Consider the following 21,685-nt stretch of genomic DNA (forward strand, 5'->3'; position numbering starts at 1 on the left):
TTTAAACTCATATGGGGATGATGTTCCTTTCCATGCCTCTAGGTCCATATCATCACTCCTACAAGGCTTCTGGCTTGAATTTTTCTGAGTGGTCCCAAAAGATTAAACCAAATGTCTCCCACTTGTCTGAAGATCCTGTTCTCATTTTAAGTTACCGCCTTTTTCCATAATATCACATTGTTTCTCAGTTCTGGAGAAGTCTTTACTCTCTGAATTACCTGTCAGACTTTTACAGCCAAAAAGGATTGTCAGGAAAAGACTTCTGACAAGACATAATTATAAAATGTTACCAGAAACCTCACAGGTCATATAAGACAATGTATTTGCAATCTTACAATATCCCATTTCAGTCATCTTGCAGGAGTTGCCCACTTACTAGAAATCAATTACTTACTTTGTTGAGCCTTAATTACTCACAAGATCCTATCTCCACAGAGAAAATACAAAAGATAATATAGATACAAGCTAGCAGCAAAGGAGATAACTCCTGTCACTAGTCTCCTTTTTCTTTTTTTCCATGGACATGAATATTCTTCATGGCTAAAATGTCCATATTTGTTCTTAATGTTATGGAAGAATTTATTTAGAAACCTATTTGTTAATTTTAGGATTATAGGAATAAATATGATTTTAGATTTTTTCTTTTAAAAAACCCCTCTATTCCCAATACCCCTATTTTTGTCTGCCTGCATTTTTTATTTCCTTCACAGGCTAATGGTACACTATTTCAAAGTCCGATTCTTTTTGTATAGCAAAATACCTGTTTGGACACACACACATACACACACACACACACACACACACACACACACACACACACACACACACACACACATATATATATATATATATTGTATTTAATTTAAACTTTAACATATGTAACATGTATTGGTCAACCTGCCATCTGTCTGGGGAAGGGAGGTAGGGAGAAGGAGGGGAAAAATCGGAACAAAAGGCTTGGCAATTGTCAGTGTTGTAAAATTACCCATACATATATCTTGTAAATAAAAAGCTATAATAATAAAAATAAATAAATAAAAATAAAAAACCCTTCTAATCTGTCCACTTTTTTATTAGAAGCTAGTATTTCAAATCTAAATGTTTAAAATTTCATTTTCATATGGTAAATGTTTTTCAACAATGATATTCATTGTACAGTGTAAGTATAATATTCACTTATAATTTTGCAACATAAACGATATATAGCCAAATGTAAAAGGATTCTAGGTAGTAAACAAATATGTAAACCTATGTACTTTTCCTGCTCCCTTTTCTAAGAACTATTTCATGTCCCCAAATTAAAACTTACCTATCCAGACACCCACCTCTCAGGAAGAAGACTGGTGTGCTAATCTTTGGATAAAATCATACTTAAGTGTTATTGATTTAAAATCTTATTTAAAGATTGGAGATAGTTAAATTTTCAGAGTACTACTACAAACAGTACAATTCCTGGCACTTAGTAGGTACTTAATAAGTGCTATTTCCTTCTTCTTGAGTCACACTCCTCAAAATATAATCTAATATATGTTTCACATACAGAGTAGGCCAGTTATGAAACTGAGAGGATATAAGAATGAAAATCATGATTACCTAATATCACTTCCATCACCTCTATTTTTCCTCTTCTCCCAACAAAGATAGGAATTTTATTCTATACCAAATCTTTTCAAAGTGATAGCAAGAACAATGATTTTTCACAAAGTAATCATAGAAAATGTAATGAAAAAGAATAGAGGGACAAAAAGAGCCATAACTTTAGGGTAAAGTGATCAAGGCTAGACCCAAGACATTAGGGCAATGATAGCACTTTCAGTTAGCTTTGAAAAAATTAAGCATGGGGGCAGCTAGGTGGCACAGTGGATAGAGCACCAGCCTTGAATTCAGGAGGACCCGAGTTCAAATCTGGTCTCAGACACTTAACACTTCCTAGCCTAGCTGTGTGACCCTGGGCAAGTCACTTAACCCCAGCCTCAAAAAAAAAAAAAAGAAAAAAAAAAAGAAAAGAAAAGAAATTAAGCATAAATAAGAGTTGAGAAAGAGATTAAAGGAATTAAGAGTAGGTAATGAGGAAACCAAATTATCACTCTTTGTTGATATTATGGTACACTTAGAGAACCCCAGAGATTCTACTAAAAAGCTATTAGAAATAATCCACACCTTTAGCAAAGTTGCAGGATACAAAATAAACCCACATAAGTCATCAGCATTCTTATATATCACTAACAAAATCCAACAGTTAGAGTTACAAAGAGAAATTCCATTTAAAGTAACTACTGATACTATAAAATATTTAGGAATCTGTCTGCCAAGGGAAAATCAGAAACTATATGAGCAAAACTACAAAACACTTTCCACAAAAATAAAGTCAGAACTAATCAAATGGAAAAATATTAAATGCTCTTGAATAGGGCGAGCAAATATAATAAAGATAACAATACTACCTAAAAAATTAAGCATAATACTCAGTTAACAAAAAATATTTGTTATAAATGAAATCTTTTTGCTCAATTAAACCCCATTCCCAGGTGCTAGCTTTCCCAAAATTATATTCTAATATTTTGGGATACCCTTCCTTAAAAATAGTGGTCACAATCCAAATGATCCCAACTTCTTCCCCACTCCTGCCAAATGTTACTTGTCCAGGGTGCAAAGATTGATATTTTTGGCTCTGGAAGCAAGAAAATTGAATAAGAGAAAAGAAAGGACAAGAACAAGAAAGAATAAAGGCACTTTCACTATTTTCCATCATAAGAGAAAATATCAATTGGTGTTTCAAAACAATCAGTGACATTTCAGCAACAGTCTTAAATATCTATAGTAATTTAAAAAACTCTACATACTGGGTTTATCATGTGCTTATTCATCTGCTCTTGTAGATATTCTTTAAGTTTGTACACAAGATGAATTTCTGGAGAGGATGCTTCTAGAATGATACAAACACAAAATAATTTATAACAGTGTGGATATTTCTTTCTTTCAAGGATCCAAGCAGTTCATCACATCCCCCAAGTACTTTAAAAACTTATTTTGTAATCCATGATTTGTTAATTGTCACTTTTCTATAACCAAATTTTAACCAAATGAGTAGGAAGACATATATAAATAAAAGCAAAGTCTCAAAACTTCTGTTGTAGTAAAAGTATATGAGCTGGGTCCTTCAACATTTGACAATTTATTCCTCAGAGGAAATAGTATATTTGGGCTCTGTTTGGGGGACTTAGTTTGAACTCCAAAAATGCATTAGCATAGTTATTTCAATACTTTTACACCCTAAAAATCCAGGATTTCATCCTACTCTCTGGTACTCTATGCATTTAAAAGAGTATACCAAAGAGATATTTTAGCTTCAGGTGTAAATTCAAGCAAGTACAGAGTTGGCATTGATCAAAAGTCAGAAATCTGCTAAGCTCTTAAATGATTCTGGTTGAGCCCTTTGAAATCAAGTGCTACTCAAAGGCATAGAGTGAGGTCAAGAAGTCAAGGGAAAAGAAAAAATTCATGTGATTAAATTATAATATGTAATGACAAAGTGACAATGGACAAATCTCTATCTATGTCAGATTCCTCAGCTGTAAAATGAGGATAATAGCACCTATCTTTCAGGGTTAGGAGGATCAAATTTGGTAATATTAATAAAGCATTTATAAGCATTAAAACATGACACAAATTATAACTATTATCATTACTACTCTTTAGTCTTTTCATCAGGGACAAACTGTGCCTCCCCCTTTCTCTTCTATATCTAGCTCAGGGAATGATAATCAAAGCAGCACTGCCATTCCTATAATGAATGTTTCAATTATTTGCTAAATGATTCCAATTACCATCCATGCATTTGACTTCTGTGACCAAAATACTCTTCTCTTGTCACCATGCTTCTATATTGTATTGACCTGCCTTGTTAGAATGTAAGGTCCTTGAAGACCAGGAATGTCTTGCCTTTTTAAAAAAAAAAAAAAATTGTAGCCCTGTCACAAAGTATGCTTAACACATAGCACTTAATAAATGCTTTTCTCATTCATTCATTTTTCCTGTGATCAATACTTGAACAATTATATTCATAAAAAGATGTTATAGAAGGAGCTCTAGACCTTGTCAGGGAAGTGCTGGATTTGATAGCCTATCCTCTTAGGATCTGAGTGATCTTGGGCAAATCACTTAACCTTTCTCCAAGTCTTAATTCTATCACTTGAAAAATAGGGATAAGATTATTTATATTACCTACTTCACAGAACTATTATGAGAAGGATTCTCTAAGTCCATAAAATAGGATATAAATGTGTCATTATTTCTCCAGTTATCTGTAACATGAAACTATTTTATTATTTCTCACATTCTTCCCCTCTTCCTACTCACATACAGTTCTCCCTACCTCTAATGTAGCCCTCATTATTTCTCAGATGAACTGTTTCAAAAGCTTCCTACCTCTTCCTCAAGAGTGGTCACTAGTACCCCTTAGAAGCATTCAGAATGATAAATCTTTAAACATAGAATTTTTTTATTTATAAAATAAAGGACACAGAAAGGAATTGATCCTGAGTCCATAGAGAATCAAGAGATCACCCCCACCAAGTAGACCGTCATCAAACTGCAAGGAGGGTCCTTTAAATTATGATTAGTATTAGTACCCTCCCAGGTACTCTCCCAACTTCCATATACACTCTAGGGTTGGGTTCCAAGAGGGTAGCTGCTCCTTCAAATTCTTAGAATAACCCATAGTTCATATCCCCCTACCAGTCTGCTTCTAATGAATAACAATGCCAATAAACATACTCTTAGCAAAAGCATTTACTAAGATGGCATGGCAAGATGGCAAAAATATGGCAATAAACTGAGGTGTACTTCTCCACAAAAATACTGAAAAAAGTGGGATCAGACTCAAAATACAATGACAATAAAATAATTTTATAGATTACATGCATGGAAAAGGCAAATATTAGTTTCTGGTACTTTGGGATCTAAAAGTCTTTTCCTTTCTCTCTTCATTTAGAAGGCTCAGGCTGGGTTCCTAGAACTGGCTCTTCTCCACAAGTCTTGTGAAAAATCTTATTCTTTGAAGCTGCTTCATCCTTTGGATCACTGAATTCATGTCTGTCCAGTATTTCTGTTTCTCTGCTGTATCCCTCTCCTGCCTCAGGGGTATGGGAAGAATGCCTTTTTAATTCCTCTACTGCTCTTGGTATGCCACCTTATTAGTAAATGCTTTTGCTAAGAGCTATCATTCTTCTGGCATGTGTGCTGTGTCACCTCAGTGCTATTTTATATACTTCTCATTGAATGCAGCAAATTCTTTTGGCCTGCAATCTTTTCCATCCTGCATCTGTTAGAAGTATCTCTTTCTCAGCTACTTGATGCCATAGTGTCTTGGGGAAAAAAATATAACAACAACAAAAAAATCTCTCCTCCCCAACCACACAAATTTCTTTCCAAAATTGCTGTAAGTCTAGAATTTCCTGAAGTCCTCTTGGCTTAACAGTTAAGTCTCACAAAAGTAACTATACTTTTCTTAGCCAATCAAGATGTTCCTTTCTAACTTCAATCAAAGTTGGTAATATCTCATAATATTTGCATCGTGGATGACTATTTTTGTGACTATATCCACTGAGTTGGTGGGGAACAGGGAATTACATTCTTCTTCCCTTCCATCATGAACCATTTTATATAGTGTTTATTTGGTAGTTTCTAGAACCCATCTTATAATATATATTATGATGATATATATTATGATGTTTATATATATTAAGACATATTTGCTTCTTACAATTTTTAATTGCCATTTTTTTCTGAGCAATGAAAATGAATTAATACTTCTTATTACAAAATATATAAAAGCATAAACAAATTTATTCATAACTATATTCATATATAAGGTCTATTACTCCATGTCAGTATTTTTGTGTACTGGAAGTTTGTTTTCCCCTCCTCTGTAGAATCTAAAATAGTATTCATTTTTTGAACTTCAGAATTTTAATACTCACTTGAGAGAATAATCTAAAGGTATCCTAATTGTTGAAAGGCAATTTATTAGTAGAACTCCCTGAAAATACTCATGCCCAAACCAATCACCTATTATACCTTAATTCTAAGTAGCTTTAATTGTTTCTTACTTTTGTTTTCATCCCTAAAAAGAGCCAAGAAGGATTTTTTCATCTTCCCAATTATACTTGTATAGGTAAAATTTCTATCTTGGCTCAAACAATCTCATAGCACCTGAAATAACAGAAAAGGTCCTTCACATATCTCTCCTTAGTCCACCTCAAATCAGGAAAAAGAGGATAGTCTAATACCATGATGTTCAATCACTTTCAACCAATTACAATATTCAAAATATCTATCATTGTCTTAGAACTCCCAGAAATAGGGGGTTATCCCTAACCTAGGGATGTTATCCCTCCCAAAAGATGGGAAGTCACATTGAAAACTTCTACACAACTACCCTAATCTGGAGAGCTGCACTAACCCTCTTTCATCTCCAGTCCTTTTGATTCATTCAGCTGTACAGAATATCTTTGAATAAATCTCATTAGAAATTTAAGTGTTGTGTATAGATTTTCTTCTTTCCTAATGCTTATATTATATTATAACTTTGCCCTCAAACCTAGGAACTGAAATGGATAAGAGAAACTGTTTATCTCATTTTAAACTCCTCAAAGACATACAAAGAGTCTTCAGACTAGAGTAGCTCCAATGTTGTCACAGGTAATTCATGTTATTTTTGTGGTTCTCAGCTTTCAGTGAGCATCTTGGGAACTTTTTGCTCTTTCTTCCTCAGCTTTGCTACTCTTCAAACATTCAGCTCTCTCCAATTCTATTCAAATAAGAATTTGCTTTAGTTAATCTATAACTTTTACCATTTCCTTCTTCTAGCATTAGCCCATCTAATCAAACCTTTTGAGGGTAGAGAAAGTCACTGTAGCTCTCTAGTTGTCATTCTATTTCCCATCTTCCTATAGGGTAATTGAGACACATTATCCATATTACTAAAGGCTATTACTATTACATATTACTAAAGGCTAATTACTATTCAGAGATCTTCCAAAAAGAGAGGAGACAAATGAAGGTTGGTAATTAGCAGTTCCCAGTAACAGCACCCTTTCCTGGGAGGAGGTAAATCCTGCTTCAAGACTGGTGCAAAGGGGCTCAGTACTACAATTTAACTTTATGTTATCATTATGGGAAGGGATATTTCAAAGCAATTTCTTCAATAATTCACTTTATAGAGAGGATGCTAAAATGCTACTGATTTACCACCACTAAGATGAATATTTTAAATTGGTTTTCCAGTTGTGGACATCGATTATGTCTGTCAATATTACTTTATTCTCCCACTAAGAATTCCTTTTTTTTTTTTTTTTAAAGCAGCTCTATACATTTTTTTAGAGAGCTGGTTGGGATTAAGAGAGGCCACAGAATAGAACTATGCTAACATATTCACAGAAACTATGTCCATGACCTTATAGTTATCAAAATTATATTTTAACTAAGGTAACTAGTCATCCAAGCCCTAAAATTTTATTTAAAAAAAAAAAACAAACTAAAAACCAATTTATAATAAATTTCTAAAAAAATAATTTCTAGAATGTTGTTATATGAGGGTTCAATAGTCAATGGCAAACAATCAAGGCTGCAGGGTAAATTGTACTTTTTTGCATCTTGCCAGATGGTAAAAAGAGACTAAAGATGGGCTGCTAAAACTATCTATTTAGTGGTCTGGAACCTTTGAAGTTTACCCCGCTTGGTTTACCCTAGTCTTTAACTATAAAACTATTAAAAATTCAAATTTTATAAAATTCTTTTTACATATATCATTTTACTCCTTACAACAACTTTATAAGGTAAATGGGACAGGTATTATCAATTCCACTATAAAAATAAAGGAATTAAGGTTTTTATCAATTTCCTCCTGAACACATCAAATTCAACATGTTCAAAATAGAAACATTCCCTAAAATTCACCCTTCCTTGAAACTTCCCTATTTCTGTTGATACAACCATCCTTTCAGCTACCCTTATTCACAACCTTAGTATATGCCTTCAGTATTACTGCTTCCTACCCCAATTTTAAATCCTATCATTCATATTTTATTTTATTTCATTTTATTTCTTTTTAGACATACTCCATCTTCCAATGAAACTGGTCTGTTAGCTTTTTCTTTATATAGACAGATCCCCGTCTTTAAATGCAATCCTTCTTCACTTCTGCCTTCTTAACTTTATTTTCGATTAACAACCAAATTGTCACCACCTTCCTCCTCCCCAGATATTAGCACTCTTTTGTTATTGAAATTACTTTGAATAATTTGAACATACTTCATATTTATTTATATGTGCCTATGGTGCATCCCCCCACTTGAATGTAGATTGAGAGTAGGGATTGTTTCCTAAGTTTTTATCTGTGTCCTCAGCACTGAGTAGTGCCCTCCCATATATAATAAACAAATGTTTGTTGAAGTATATGAGGTCACAGAACTTATAAATGGGAGCTTTAGGACTGCTACCCTGCTCAGGTATACTATGGTACTCCATCATATTTAAATAATCCTGTCCATCAAGGACCAGACAGGATTTAAATGTAGAGAGAAGAGATTAGAAAGCAGAGACAAAGAGAGACAAAAACAAGTGTTTAAACAAAGTTTTTTTCCACACCCTTAAAATCTCCATATGTCAAAAGTCAAAGAAAGAAATCTTAATCTGGAAGCTGCCTATAATTTAACCAGCTACTAGGAAAAAAAAATGCATCTTTTTGAAATCTCCCTCTTCCCCATTTCATTAGTCAACAAGTTGAATTGTATCAACTGTAGCAAGTTGAATTGTAGTACTTTTTAAAGTTAACTTCAGTGCACAGTGAGTATAGATAGTAGTAGGTTTTTTCCCCATCCAGGGCATTCCCATGGACCTTTAATTCAGCCAAGGAAATGGAGGCTATATATTAAAAATGTTCTCCACTGTAAAAACAGGTAGAATATGGGTTGATCTGGAGTGCCTGTTGACCTTATATGACCTTACAGAAAAGCAATGGAACAACTTTTTCTCTGGGTCAATTGTAAAAGCCTGTAAGAAAACTAAAGTTATAGCAAATTAAAAAACTTTTTAAAGTACCCATAAGAATAAAAGGTTCTACCCACTAAAAGAATCTTTCTTACCTCCATACACTCCTCTGAGATCAGAGTGAAAACTGGGATCAGATTTAAAAGATGTATCTTGAGCAAAAAATAACCTTTCAATCAACACAAAAGACACAAATTATTCTACTTTTCTTAGGTTCAAAAGAAAACAATATAGTAAACAAAATCTACTATTCCAATTAACATTTTTCATTTTATCTACAACCACAAGATTCATAATTGTTGGTATAAGGATTTCCATTTCTGAAACATTTTTTGGAAATATATACCTTTCAGAGGACCCAAGAGTCTCAGACACTTAATACTTCCTAGCTGTGTGACCCTGGGCAAGTCACTTAACCCCAGTCTCAGGGGAAAAAAAAAAAATATATATATATATATACACCTCTCTTATTAGACATGTATAAGGTATTAGATAGGAGAATGAGATAATTTTTTTTTAATCTGTTGCTATTCTACTAATTTTAAAAAGATAAGACAAAATATGTCTACCTCTGGGAAAGAGAGAAGAACATTCTTTCAAAGAATGTGTTACTGTTTTTTGTTTTTTTTCTTCAAATTTCTCAATAGCACAGGCATTTTGGGGAGAAATTTTAGGATTAAAAACTCCAGGTGCATATTTTGTCAAAGTCCATTTAATATTAACTCCCATCTTGTTTTTTTAAATTCTATTTTTTTCTTCTTGTAAAGACTTAGAAATGTTCTAGTGAACCATTTTTATGTAAGATATTTTTCTAAGATGAGTTATAAAGTTCAAAAGTGTTATAAAGGAAAAAAATCTACACACCATAAAATTATACTGATTTTCTCAGTATCACATTTTTTAAATTGTCCTTTATTTCCTGCCACTTAAATACACTCCTTTTATTTCTTTAAGTGAGGTAAAGCCCATACTGAAGCAAAAGGGTGATACAATGATTAGAGAAATGGTACTTAGTAGCTGTATGTTCCATTAAGCAGGGATAATTTTTCTTGAGGGGTAGGAGTGTAAAGGACCCATCATTTGAATATGACCACTTCCATTTATTTGTGAAAAAAAATACATTAAAAAAAATTTAATCTCATCAAAATCACAATAGCATCATAGTTCTCATACTATGGTATAGTATAGTAAGATTGGAATTAATGAAAATGTGTAACTAAGGGAAAAAAACATTTCTTTTAGTGTAATAATTCTAAAAATAGTTTACAGTTAGCATTTTAGTACAAAATCCTTCAGTTTGACTTCTCCCTCACTGCCCCCAAGGCTACTTCATCTAATTGATTTATTTTGATTATTAATTCCAAGGCTTTTTATATTTTGCAAACTATGTTCCATATTTCTCATTTCCTTTAAATGTATATATAAGGTTTGCAGAAGATTTTTATAAGCTATACATGTATGGATACTGCAAATCTCTTTATATAAAGGTCTCGGGTTACAGATTAACTCTACAATATAGAATTATCTATTGTAGCAGATGTTTCCTTTATGTGCCTCTGCTTTAGGAAATATGATTAGGCAAAATATATATGCAAACCCCTGTTCTAATGAGCTGTTACAATGAGGATCTGTTAAATCATGTTTTCTTTCAGCACCTCTCAATCTCTTACATTTTTAGGGAACAAGGTTGGCAAATAGTCAAGTCTTATGACAAAAGAATTTTCCCCTTTTTTTAACCTTATAAACTAACACTAAAAATTCATAATTATTGAGCATGCAACGGTACCTGCCCTTGTGCTATAGTCAGTTGCAATAAAAAGTTTTTGACCACTAATAACTGCTTTCAGATAACAGCGGCATCTGGGGAAAGCTAAGCACTCTAGAACTCACATAAAATAATTTAGAACTAGAATTACTGGCAGAATATTACACAAAATCTGGAAGGGTTCTAGCAAGTTAGAAGACATTAAAAAAAAAACAACAATCCTAGGTCGTTTGAATTCAGAGAGATTCATTATTGGCAGGTTGGCAATTTATAAACCCTCTGTATTTTTAGATAAATATCTTAGAATTTTTATTCCATAATGGAAGACTTTTTTTTTTTTTTTTTAAATCTTGGGTTGTGACAATTAACGTCCATTCTTTACCACTAATTCTCTAAATTGTCGTCTTTCCGAAATCTGGTTTAACTGGTTTAGCCTTTTTACCACCCATTCCTAGTCTGGGATTATCTGCTCTCAGACATTAGCTAGTGGTGTAACCCTGAGCAACTCCCTTGTCTGCCTATCTGTTTTTTCATCTGTAACATGGGGACTATATGACATTACCTACTACAGCCCCTATCTCTTAGGGCTTTGTGAGGTAATATTCATAAAGCAGTTTGCAAGCCTTAAGGAGAACTATAAATGCTATGATGATGATGATGTTGATGCTCTAGATGTGCGCTCTGCACGCGCCAGACCCTAACCCCCTTCCTCCAGTAAAGTGCCTGAAGCAAAGGAGTCCTAGCATCCTTTGATAGCAAACTGTGGACGTCTGCTACCAGGGTGCAACGCCCCGACTCTAGCTGCGGAGAAAGTGCCCTCCTCCATAAGGCATTGCTTTGAAGGGATGACCAGGCCACTGAGCGTCCACAGGACACCCGCTAGGCGCCCCCCCCACACGAGAGGCGGCTCTGCAGGGGAGCAGCTCCTCCGCCTGTGGCGCCTGCCCGCACCCCGAGGCGCTGGGGAGGCCGCGGCGCGCTCGCGGCCCGGGCCTCGAACGTCGCCGAGGGCCCCGGGAGGGCGTCCGTGCCCAGAGCAAGCCTAGGCCCCTGGATGACGGGGGCGGGCGAGCACCGCCTGGGCCGTCACCTTTTCAGGGGCAGCTCCTCATCCTCCTGCTCGCTCTCGGTCACAGAGCCCTCCACCACCGTCTCATCACTGTCCCAGTCTAACCCCCGCGCCGACTCTTCCTCCATGCCCGCCTCAGTAATACCTCCCTTTTCCCTCTTTCTGCCCTTCGGGTCTCTCAGCGAAAGACAGCTCGGAGGGCAACCTTCTAGCGCCCCGGGACTGAGCTCTGGGGAGGAGAGCTGGGGCGGGGCCGGAGGAGAGGGGCGTGGCGAGCGCGCGCGCCTCGCCGAGGCCCTGGGACAGACAGAACCCACCCACTCCTCAGCTTTCTAGAATGAGGCGCGGGCGGGAAAAAGGCGCGCGCTCACCCTTCTGCTCCTCAAGTGGAGGAAAGGGGCGGCCGGGAAGAGGCGGGACAAGTGCTCGAGACAGAGCGTGCGTGCAAGTCTGCTCCCTGTAAAGAAGAGGATGGGGCAAGGGAAAGGGGGCACTCGCTAAGGCTCCACTTGAACAAGGACTGGGGTGGGGGTGGGGGTGGGGGAGAGGTAGAAGCACGTGGGAAGACGCGAGGTCGAAAGGTCGTTCTTGTGCAGAACTCTGGTAGAAACGAGAGACTGCACAGAGATCCGGAAGTGAAGAGGCGGGGCGGGGCTCTTCACCCAATCCTCGCCCACTTTGGAGCCCGCGCCTTTCCTACGCTTTGGGGTATAACTCAGTACTTAAGAGACTGGAAGATTCCTGGAGAGCAGTGAAGGGGCCTGAGAGCAGGAGATGGAGAGCTGCCTTCGAGTGCTTGAGGCCGTCTCGGGAAGGGGCTTCTTAGGTCTTGTTGCTCCCCAGCATGAGACTAGGAGGGAGCAGTGAAGGGCGTTGCCCGGAGTCAGAGCCAGGAAAGGAAAAACGAACTCATTTTAAAGAGCGCTGGGGAGAGACTGCGCCCCTTCTCCTTCCTGTGCTTCCCTCCCCTTCCGTGGAGACCTTTTGGAAGATGCTGATTGCCCACTTTAAACTAAACTCTGCAAACATTTATCCAGCATTTTACATGTACCAGACTCTGTCCCAAGGCTACTAAGCAGCAAAAGGCAGCCCTGCCCTCAAGGAGTTTATGGTCACAGGGAAGAAAACGTGCAAATAAATATGTACAGAGCAAGTTATGTGCAGGAAAAATAGAGGGATTAACAGAGAAAAGCACTGGGCTTACAGGGGCTGGGAAAGGTTTCTTGCAGAAGGTGGGGTTTTAGTTAGGACTTAAGAGCAGTCCCACATTCACTAGCAGCAGTGGAGGAGAAGAACATTGCAGGCAGAGGCGACAGGGAGAAAGAAGGCCTGGGGCTGGGAGGTGAAATGGCTTGTTCATGGAACAGCCGGAAGCCAGGCAAAAATGGACGAACCTTGTGGGGCAGCAATTGTAGGAGATGTTGGGGGGGGGGTCTTCTCATTCAAATAATTGTCAAACCAGAACAGACAGAATTCCTTCCAGCTTTCTGTGCTTCTCTGTCGTTCAGTATTTCTAGTCACCTAAAGCCCAATAATTCTGACTGTGAAAATATTTCAACAACCTAGGAGAAACTTTCAACTAAGCTTTTTTTAAAAATGTAATTTCATTTGTACATATCCATAATACAGAAGTGCTTCAAATATTCCCAAAAAATCTATCTTTGTTGACTCAAGATTTAACTAAAATCGTTAAATTCAAGAGGGAAGGAGGTGGGCATTGCCCAATATCAGATTTAGATTCTATATAAGGGAAAAACTTAAAAGTGGAAGGGGAAATAATGGGTCTTTCCTCTCATCTCCCTATCTTCAGTCTGGAAACGGTCAGATAGCCAGAAAGAGATTATAGATAAGAGATGGGAAGGGTAGTGAGGAATTAAAAATGATAGGTCATGAAATGAAGGGTGAGGGAGAAGTCATGATCAGAGGAGCTAATTTTAGATTTCAAGTTGTGTGGATTTTAGTGATATCTAGGAGAAGGGGTTCTCAAACTACGGCCCCACAGCCGGATGCTGCTAATGAGGATGTTTATGCGGCGGCCCCTGGGTTATGGCAAATGGGCGGAGGGGCAGAGACAGAGTGTGAGCTTTTGTTTTTATTATAGTCCCGCCTTCCCACAGTCTGAGGGACAATGAACTGGTCCCTATTTAAAAAGATTGAGGACCATTGATAGGATATGATCATCCCTGTGGATAGCAGAAGTAAAAGGCAAATGTAGAATATAGGGATGAAGTTTAAGAATTTGAGAAACAAGGGAGTTTCTTAAGAACATGAGAACTGAAGTCAGGAAGGATGATGGAAATAGACCAAGAAAAGTTGACTGTTGGCCAGCAGCTAAAATTTTTGAAGAAGATAAAATGCTTAGGAAATTTTAAAAAAAAATTATTAATTTTAATTATAATTTTTTTGACAGTACATAAGCATGGGTAATTTTTTTTTACAACATTATCCCTTGTACTCACTTCTTTTCCAAATTTTCCCCTCCCTCCCTCCACCCCCTCCCCTAGATGACAGGCAATCCCATACTGCTTAGGAAGTTTAGATCAAAGCTACAAGAATCCAGAAAAAGTGCTGAGAAGTTATTGAGTGAAGGTGGCAGACCTAGAAGTGTTTGTGGGGAGCAAGGAAGATGCAAACTCCTTCTCTTCCTGATTCTTTGAAAGGAGTATGAAAAAAGTAGTGGCTAGCAGTGGAGAGTGTGGAGGTTGGGGAGGGACCCCAAAAGGTTGGGGGTCTCAGATCAGTGTCATGAGGTGTCTCAAAAGAATTTGCAGGCTTGAACCCATATCCAAGTCAAGGGGCAAAGCCAATTGAAGTGGGGTAAAATGCAGAAGAATTTAGCAAGGAACCTGGAGAAAGGAGACACCTTAATCCAGTTCTTCATGTCACTGATATGCTAATTTTGTGATCTAAAAGTAGAAGTGAGGAATAGTCTCAGGAATTTGGTTGTTACTGATCAGCAGATTTAGGACTATCCTAAAGCCAGAAGACATTAGAATCATTGACAGACAAGATTGTCAGAACAATAGAGTCTCTCAGGATTACTAATATATCTTCCCTAAAGTTTAAGGGAAGATATATTATTATATCCCTAGACCAATAGACTTTTATAATTATTGATAGAACAATAGCATTCTTAGATCAGAGGGCCTCAAGATCACAGATTCCAAAGCCAGGAGATTTAGAATCACTGACAGATTGTTAGAGCAGAAGCACTCTAAGGTCAGAGGACTTTAAAATTATTGCTATCTCCCCTAGAGGCTATATTCCAGTAGTTTGTACCCCAAATTCATTTGGGATAAAGGAACTGAGATCTCATCTTCTGGAGCTGCTTCAAGCTGATAAGGAGTGTAGAGCTGTCCCTAGTGCAGTCCAGACTGAGGAGGGGGAGGCACCAGACTTGAAGATGGTACAGCAGCATTCAGAAGGGTGCTGAGTGTCAGAATTGGTTACTGATGATATTCAGGGTGAACAAATAGTTGGAAGTTCACAGCTTGGAGTCTGGAGGAAACAAGTCTACCAATAGGAATGTTAGTTCACAGGAAGAGTGTGTAGAAGCATTATGAGTGAGTTTGCCAGAATAATTTTGGAATGGATAACCTACAGTTATTTCTAGGGATGGCCCATAGTCATAGGTACAGCTAGCCCTTGACCCACCTGCACAGCTAATACAGGTTGCTGGGGTGAGGCCATTATGGGTCACAGTGATAATTACTTTACTTATGGTATAAATGTTGAGATATGTGGGTAAGAGATCCTTTCTGGTAAGAAAACAGGATAGTCATGTTAAAGTTATTCCCCTGGGGAAAAGGGCCTTTGAAAATAATGCATCAGGCTCTATCTATGGGCTGCCTTGAGGATGCTGAGGGTACACTCAACAATCTTGAATGCCCCCATTGCCCACAGGGTTCCCTAGCCTGATTAAAGAGTAAAGAGTTAATTCCCCACTGGTGGGGACCACAGAATGACCGACAGAGCTGAAGAGAAAACACTAGGAGCAAAGGCCTCATCCTCAGTATTGTTAAAGATATACTGGAAAAAGTGGAAAATAACAAGAAAGAAAGAAAGAAATCTAGAGTGAGGGAGAGAAGGACACAGGCAATTTCACCCTTCTCTATCCAGTATGTTTCCACTGTTTCCAGGAGTCCTGCAGAAAGGTAGTTTCGGGTCCTGTATGTGATCACAGGAATATTCAGGAAAGTCTGAGAGAGAAGAAGTAACAGGAGTAGCACTTTTAATTCTAGAAACATGAGTTCAATTGGGGAAACCTTCGAGTTTGACTGAAGTTGGAGTAGTCAGAATGACCTTTTATGGTCCATCCTAAAGGCAGATTATTTACCCAATTCTCTTGAGTCTGCAGGCACAGTTTGGTAAGGACTGTCTTGAGTGTGTGATTCATTTTCTTCACTTTCCCAGAAGACTGAGACCCCCAGACAGGGTGGAGATGATAAGTAATCTTGTGTCTCAGCTGCCTTTTGAGTTATTTGAGAAGTGAAGGTTGATCCAGTGAGGTCTGCAAAGAGCTGGGCAAGACAGAAAGAAGTTCCCACTAGCTAGCCTTTGGGGTTAGAAGCTGGCCTGAGGGCATTTGAAACAGCCCAGAGGAAAGGCTTGTTCCTGGGAGCATAAGAGAGTGTAGGAGTTGGGGAGTTAGGGAATTAAAGGTGCCGTGGTCAGAGGCAAACAGGCAGCAGCTGAATCTGCAAGCTTGTTTCCCTTGGCCTGAAGTGAATTCCCCTTCTGGTATCTTTTTCCCAATTCTAAAACTCTGTGAGGGCAAAAATGCTTTTTACCTGGTGGGGATTCCTTGGAGTGAATTTAGAGGCTTCCTTCTAGGGCCATGGCAGCCACTGTTCTAAGGCAGGGGGTTTGCCCTAAAGACACTGTTTCTTTGAGAAATAAGCAAGGGGTCTGGGATAGGGTCCCAGACACCAAGTTGAGACACCTAAGGCCTGACCCCGCCTTCTACCAATGTTCAATATAAAAGGCTTTAGGTAGGGCTAAGGCTGGGACAAGAGATTGGTTTAGCTTTCGGGGTCTTAACAGATGGATAGGTTATGAGAGCTTTTAGACAAAGAAATTTCATAGCCCTGGGTGGGGAAGGGGGGCTAGAAGTTAGGGAGGGGTTGTATGGCTACAGCCAGAGAAGTCTCAGATGGGGCTGCAGATCAAGATATCATCTAATTAATGCTGCCCATGTTCACCAATGGGGAGTACATTCACCAATGGGGAGTACATTCCCCTGGATTTGCTTCTTAAGGGGAAAAAAGAATTATGAATCTTTATGCAATGGTATACAAAAGAAAGCATCTTTGATATCTAAGATAGAAAACCATTGTGCCCCCTGGGATACTTATATTGGGCTCATGGCTTCTACTGGCCATTTGCTCTGATTTTAGAAATTTGTTATAAGGGGGAAATGCAAGGGACATAGCATTAAAACAGGTCCTTCAGGCCTCAGCCTAAGTGCACATACATGACAAGATAAAACATCCTTAGTTAGATTTGTTTGACAAGTGGTCATGCAGTAATAATTCCACATGATAGCCAGATTCAGGAATAATCAAGTGGGAAATCAAGAAACAAAACTAGGAAACTGAGTCAGAAGGCTCTGACCTTGAGCAGAGGGCTAAAGTTGTACTCCCAGCTCTTGCCCAGATGAGACATCCACCTATAACAGTTCAGGAAAGTAAAGATTTAACTTTAGGTAATGAGATTCCCTAGAGTTTTATTAAATGTTCTAGACAAATTGAATTGCCATTTGGTTATTTTCCAGTTTAAGCAAATCATTCTCTTTTGTGAGCCAAGAAAAGGGTTAAGGTGCCAGTTTTTACTGAGAAGGGCCTCAGAAGTCTAACTCTAGATAACTCAAAAGCAGGCTGTTTGTAGCCAGAGTTTTTACATAGCAAACTGCTTTTCTGTTTTCCTTAAGCTCCCAAACTCTTCTGTTAACATTAGTGTAAATAGATTACAATTCACATATCTCTTTAGTGGTTTTTAGTTAGAGCTCCTTTAAAATTGCTTTTACTATCATAAACATATTTCCAAATTACTTTACACACACATAGAAATCATTTATCTGTTGGGTGCATCGAAAAAATCCAGTTACCAAATATGAAGCAATTATATACAATAAAGCAGTTAACATTCATATAGCACGTTTTATGCTAAGCACTTTTGCGATCATGTAGTCTTCACAACAACTACTATTATTTCTCTTTACAAATCAGAAAACTGGACAGAGATAAAATAATTTGCCACAAATTACATAGCTAATACATATTCATAACTGAAACAGAGAATGGTGGTCTTACCAAATGCAGAGGCTGACTGGCTTTCTCACCTCACACTGCCATGCTGGGTGCTGCCAGGGATACCCAAATTCTTCCCAGGCAGTTCTTGGACAGAACCTGCTGAAAGCTGGGGTGATTGATGCAGGATCTCCCTCTGATGGTGTTTCAGCTGCCAGGCTCAGGGAATGCTGGCGTTTGGGCCTTAGCCTCATTCCATTTCCACTCCCCCAAAACTGGGTTGGGGAGGTATTTGGGCAAGGTTGTGTGGGGTTCCCACCGTTTTGCTGCTTCCCCTATTTCTACAGATGAAGCAGAATTTGATTTTCTCTATGGTTCCTCAGCATTCTTTTTTCTTAATCTGAGCTGAGATAAGAAGAGTTAACAAATGGAGGAACTTGGGCTATATTGATCTTGTTAGCAATCCCCACAACTGAGATATACTCAGGACCACTGGGGAAGTGGAGAGGGCCTCTTCTGGGGCTTTCCCAAAGGAACAGAAAGGGGACTCTGTACAAGATAGGAGTCAAGGAAAGGTTAGCCAAAGGTGACTATTTACCTAATTTGTTTTTTTCTTTTTCTTTTCTTTCAAAGTGGAGTAATTTCCTAGAATTACCCCCAATGTTTCAGGAATTTTTCTTGCCATCTTAAAATGAATAATTGCCAAATTTCTTAATCATTACTTTTAAAACTTTGAGGATCTACTAAGATATTATTTTAATTTTAATTAGCTAATTTTTTTGTGTAGCCCCAGCTTGGCCAAAGCTGAAGTCCACAGGAAAAAAAGTTAGGTTTTTTTTAAGAAATCTTCCCAGCATTCTAACTATAGCATAGAAACTTTTTTCTTGCTGGTTGCATTTTAAATTTTTCTATGTAACAAAATCTAGCTCACAGAACAAACATGACATAGACATTTTGCACAGAGACACAGACACAGAAAAAATGACATGAAAGAGGACTGTCCTATCTTTGCCAAAAGCCATCCTACAGCACTTTGTCTCTTCTCGTATCCCAGAGAAGGTGAAAAGATGGCAAAAGTTCCCTAGGAACTTTGCTAAAAATTGCAAGAATTTCCAAGTCTGGGTGTCCCCTCATCAAGGAAAACTTGCTGAGTGTGGAGCTCATGATGACCCAGACAAGCCTTCTCCCAGTGGCTTGGGTGTCCTGGCTATAGGTCTGAGAGAAAAAAAAAAAATAGGAGACTTACTTTGACAAGGAGGGAATCAAGCCGGGGAGGCCAGACTCTCCCTGTACCAAGCCAACAAAAGTTGAGGTTGGGAAAGGAAGCCCCAAAGTTTGGAGTCACAGACCAGTGTCACAAGATATCTGAAAAGGATTTGCAGTCTTGAACCCATATCCAAGTTAAGGGGCAAAGCTTTATTGTAATTGTAATGCCAATTGAAGTGGGCTAAAATGCAGGAGAATTTAGCAAGGAACCTGGAGAAAGGAGACACCTTAATCTATTTCTTCATGTCATTGATATGCAAGTGGTCTCAGGGATTTGGTTATTGTGGAGCCGCAGTGATAGCCATCTTAAAACCCAGAAGACTTAAAATCATTGACAGACAGGGGCAGCTAGGTGGCGCAGTGGATAGAGCACCAGCCTTGAATTCAGGAGGACCCGAGTTCAAATCTGGTCTCAGACACTTAACACTTCCTAGCTCTGTGACCCTGGGCAAGTCACTTAACCCCAGCCTCAAAAAAAAAAAAAAAAAAAAAAAAAAAAAAAATTATAGAAAAAAAAAAATCATTGACAGACAAGATTGTTAGAACAGAAGTAAGAGAGTCTCAGGATCACTAATACATCTCCCCTAAAGTTTAAGGGAAGAAACATTATTACATTGCTAGGCCAGAAGAGTTTTACAATCATTGACAGAACAATAGTTTTCTTAGATCAGAGGGCCTCAGGATCACAGATTCTAAGGCCAGAAGATTTAGAATCACTGACAGATTGTTAGAGCAGAAACACTCCAAGATCAGGGGTCCTTAAAATCATTGCTCTCTCCTCTAGAAGCTGTATTCCATCATAGAAGATGATAATGGATGTAGTATCTTCAGGGGAAAACCAGGTTTCAAAAAGCAGCAGGAGAAAGAAGGAATGGCAAAGGAGTAGACCAAAGCAAAATTCTAAAGGAAACAGTGGAAAGGATGGTCCGAGGTGGGAAAGGAGTGGAGAAATTAAAAGCTTGGAGGTAAAATTAAGGGACAGATCAGAGGAAAGATTTTCATCTAGAGCAGAAGTTTAGATTAGAAAAGCAGGAAGTCAAGAATTAAGATCATAGATTTTAGAGCTAGAAGAAACTCTAAAAGGACTTTGAATCTAACCTTTTACATATATGGAAACTAGGGCACTGAAACATTAAGTGACTTGTCTAGGATCACACACTAGTGTCTGAGGCATTAGATCTTTCTTTCTCAGAGTTTGGTGCCATTGTCACTGGCATATTGTGTTTTTTAATTGGAGAACTTGCTAGCCCTAGGAGAAGCAAGAGTACAAAAGAGACAAAAGGTAAGAGAGTAAATAAGCCTCAGGTATTTTCCAGTAACTCCATGACTTTTCTCTGAAGGTGGTGACTTCTTGATGGTTTCCCACAGTTACTTTTTTCAACAAGTTTTCTAGCCAGTCTTTTGGAAGAATTTTTTTTTGTATGACAACATTTTTATAATGAAAATTGATAGGGAATATTGTATTCTTTATAAAAATCTACTTAAAAGTCAATGGTTCTGAAACATCAAATGAATGATAAACAGAAGCATGGTGTCTATACATCCTGGGTTCTTTTATCCTCTGTAACATGCCCTCCTGGCAGACAATTATTAGTCTGTCCTAGGCCCAACAGGCCCAACCTTTGACCATGTGTCAACTCTACCCGGCTCGCCTCCTCTGAGGCCTTCATAGGTCTCTGGCCATGATTTTTTGAATCTATAGTTTAATAACCAGTAGCGTGCTCAAGAACAGCCACGTGTAATCTTAAAAGCCTTTATTATACCTACTCACATAATGCCCTGACTTGATGCCCTGACTTGTCAGTTCCCTAGTGAACACCTGGTCTGAAGACCCACGTGTTCTCTACCAAACTCCTTACCTCTCTGGGCTATCCATCCACTTGGCTCAGCTACCCCAGGCTAGGGAGCCAGGTTAAAGAGTGCCAGGTTAAAGAGCTCGACTGCTGTCTGCAATGGGCTTATAAAGGGCCTATGAGGTCACACACACAGCCAATCATTGAGAGAGTCGTCACCCATTACGAAGCTATCTCAGTATGGCCAAGATCCCACCCACAGGGCAGTCCTAATATCCACAGAGATTACTTCCAGGCCACTCAATCTCCTGTTGCGCTGTGTCCGCCCATTTAAAGGGCCCTTACAATCCTCTATATTCTTTCTCTCCAACTTTTTAAGTAATTTTCTGTAATGCCAAAATGAAGATGAGTGGGGTTTGGGGGGGTTATCTCTTAGAGTGATAGGACACGTGAAATTTTTAGAAATTTAGGAAAGAGAATAAGAATAATGAAA

General features: G+C 38.3%; 1 protein-coding gene across 1 annotated transcript in view; it reads right to left on the reverse strand.

The window, feature by feature from the left end:
- Positions 1 to 21,685, reverse strand: part of ANKRD31 (ankyrin repeat domain 31) — a 327,325-nt gene that overhangs the window by 163,154 nt on the left and 142,486 nt on the right. The window contains 2 exon segments of the mRNA XM_074282287.1: positions 2,844 to 2,926; positions 9,147 to 9,220. Of these exon segments, the coding sequence (XP_074138388.1) occupies positions 2,844 to 2,926; positions 9,147 to 9,220 (157 nt within the window).

Source organism: Sminthopsis crassicaudata, chromosome 1, assembly GCF_048593235.1.
Source record: "Sminthopsis crassicaudata isolate SCR6 chromosome 1, ASM4859323v1, whole genome shotgun sequence".
Classification (NCBI taxonomy): Eukaryota; Metazoa; Chordata; class Mammalia; order Dasyuromorphia; family Dasyuridae; genus Sminthopsis; species Sminthopsis crassicaudata.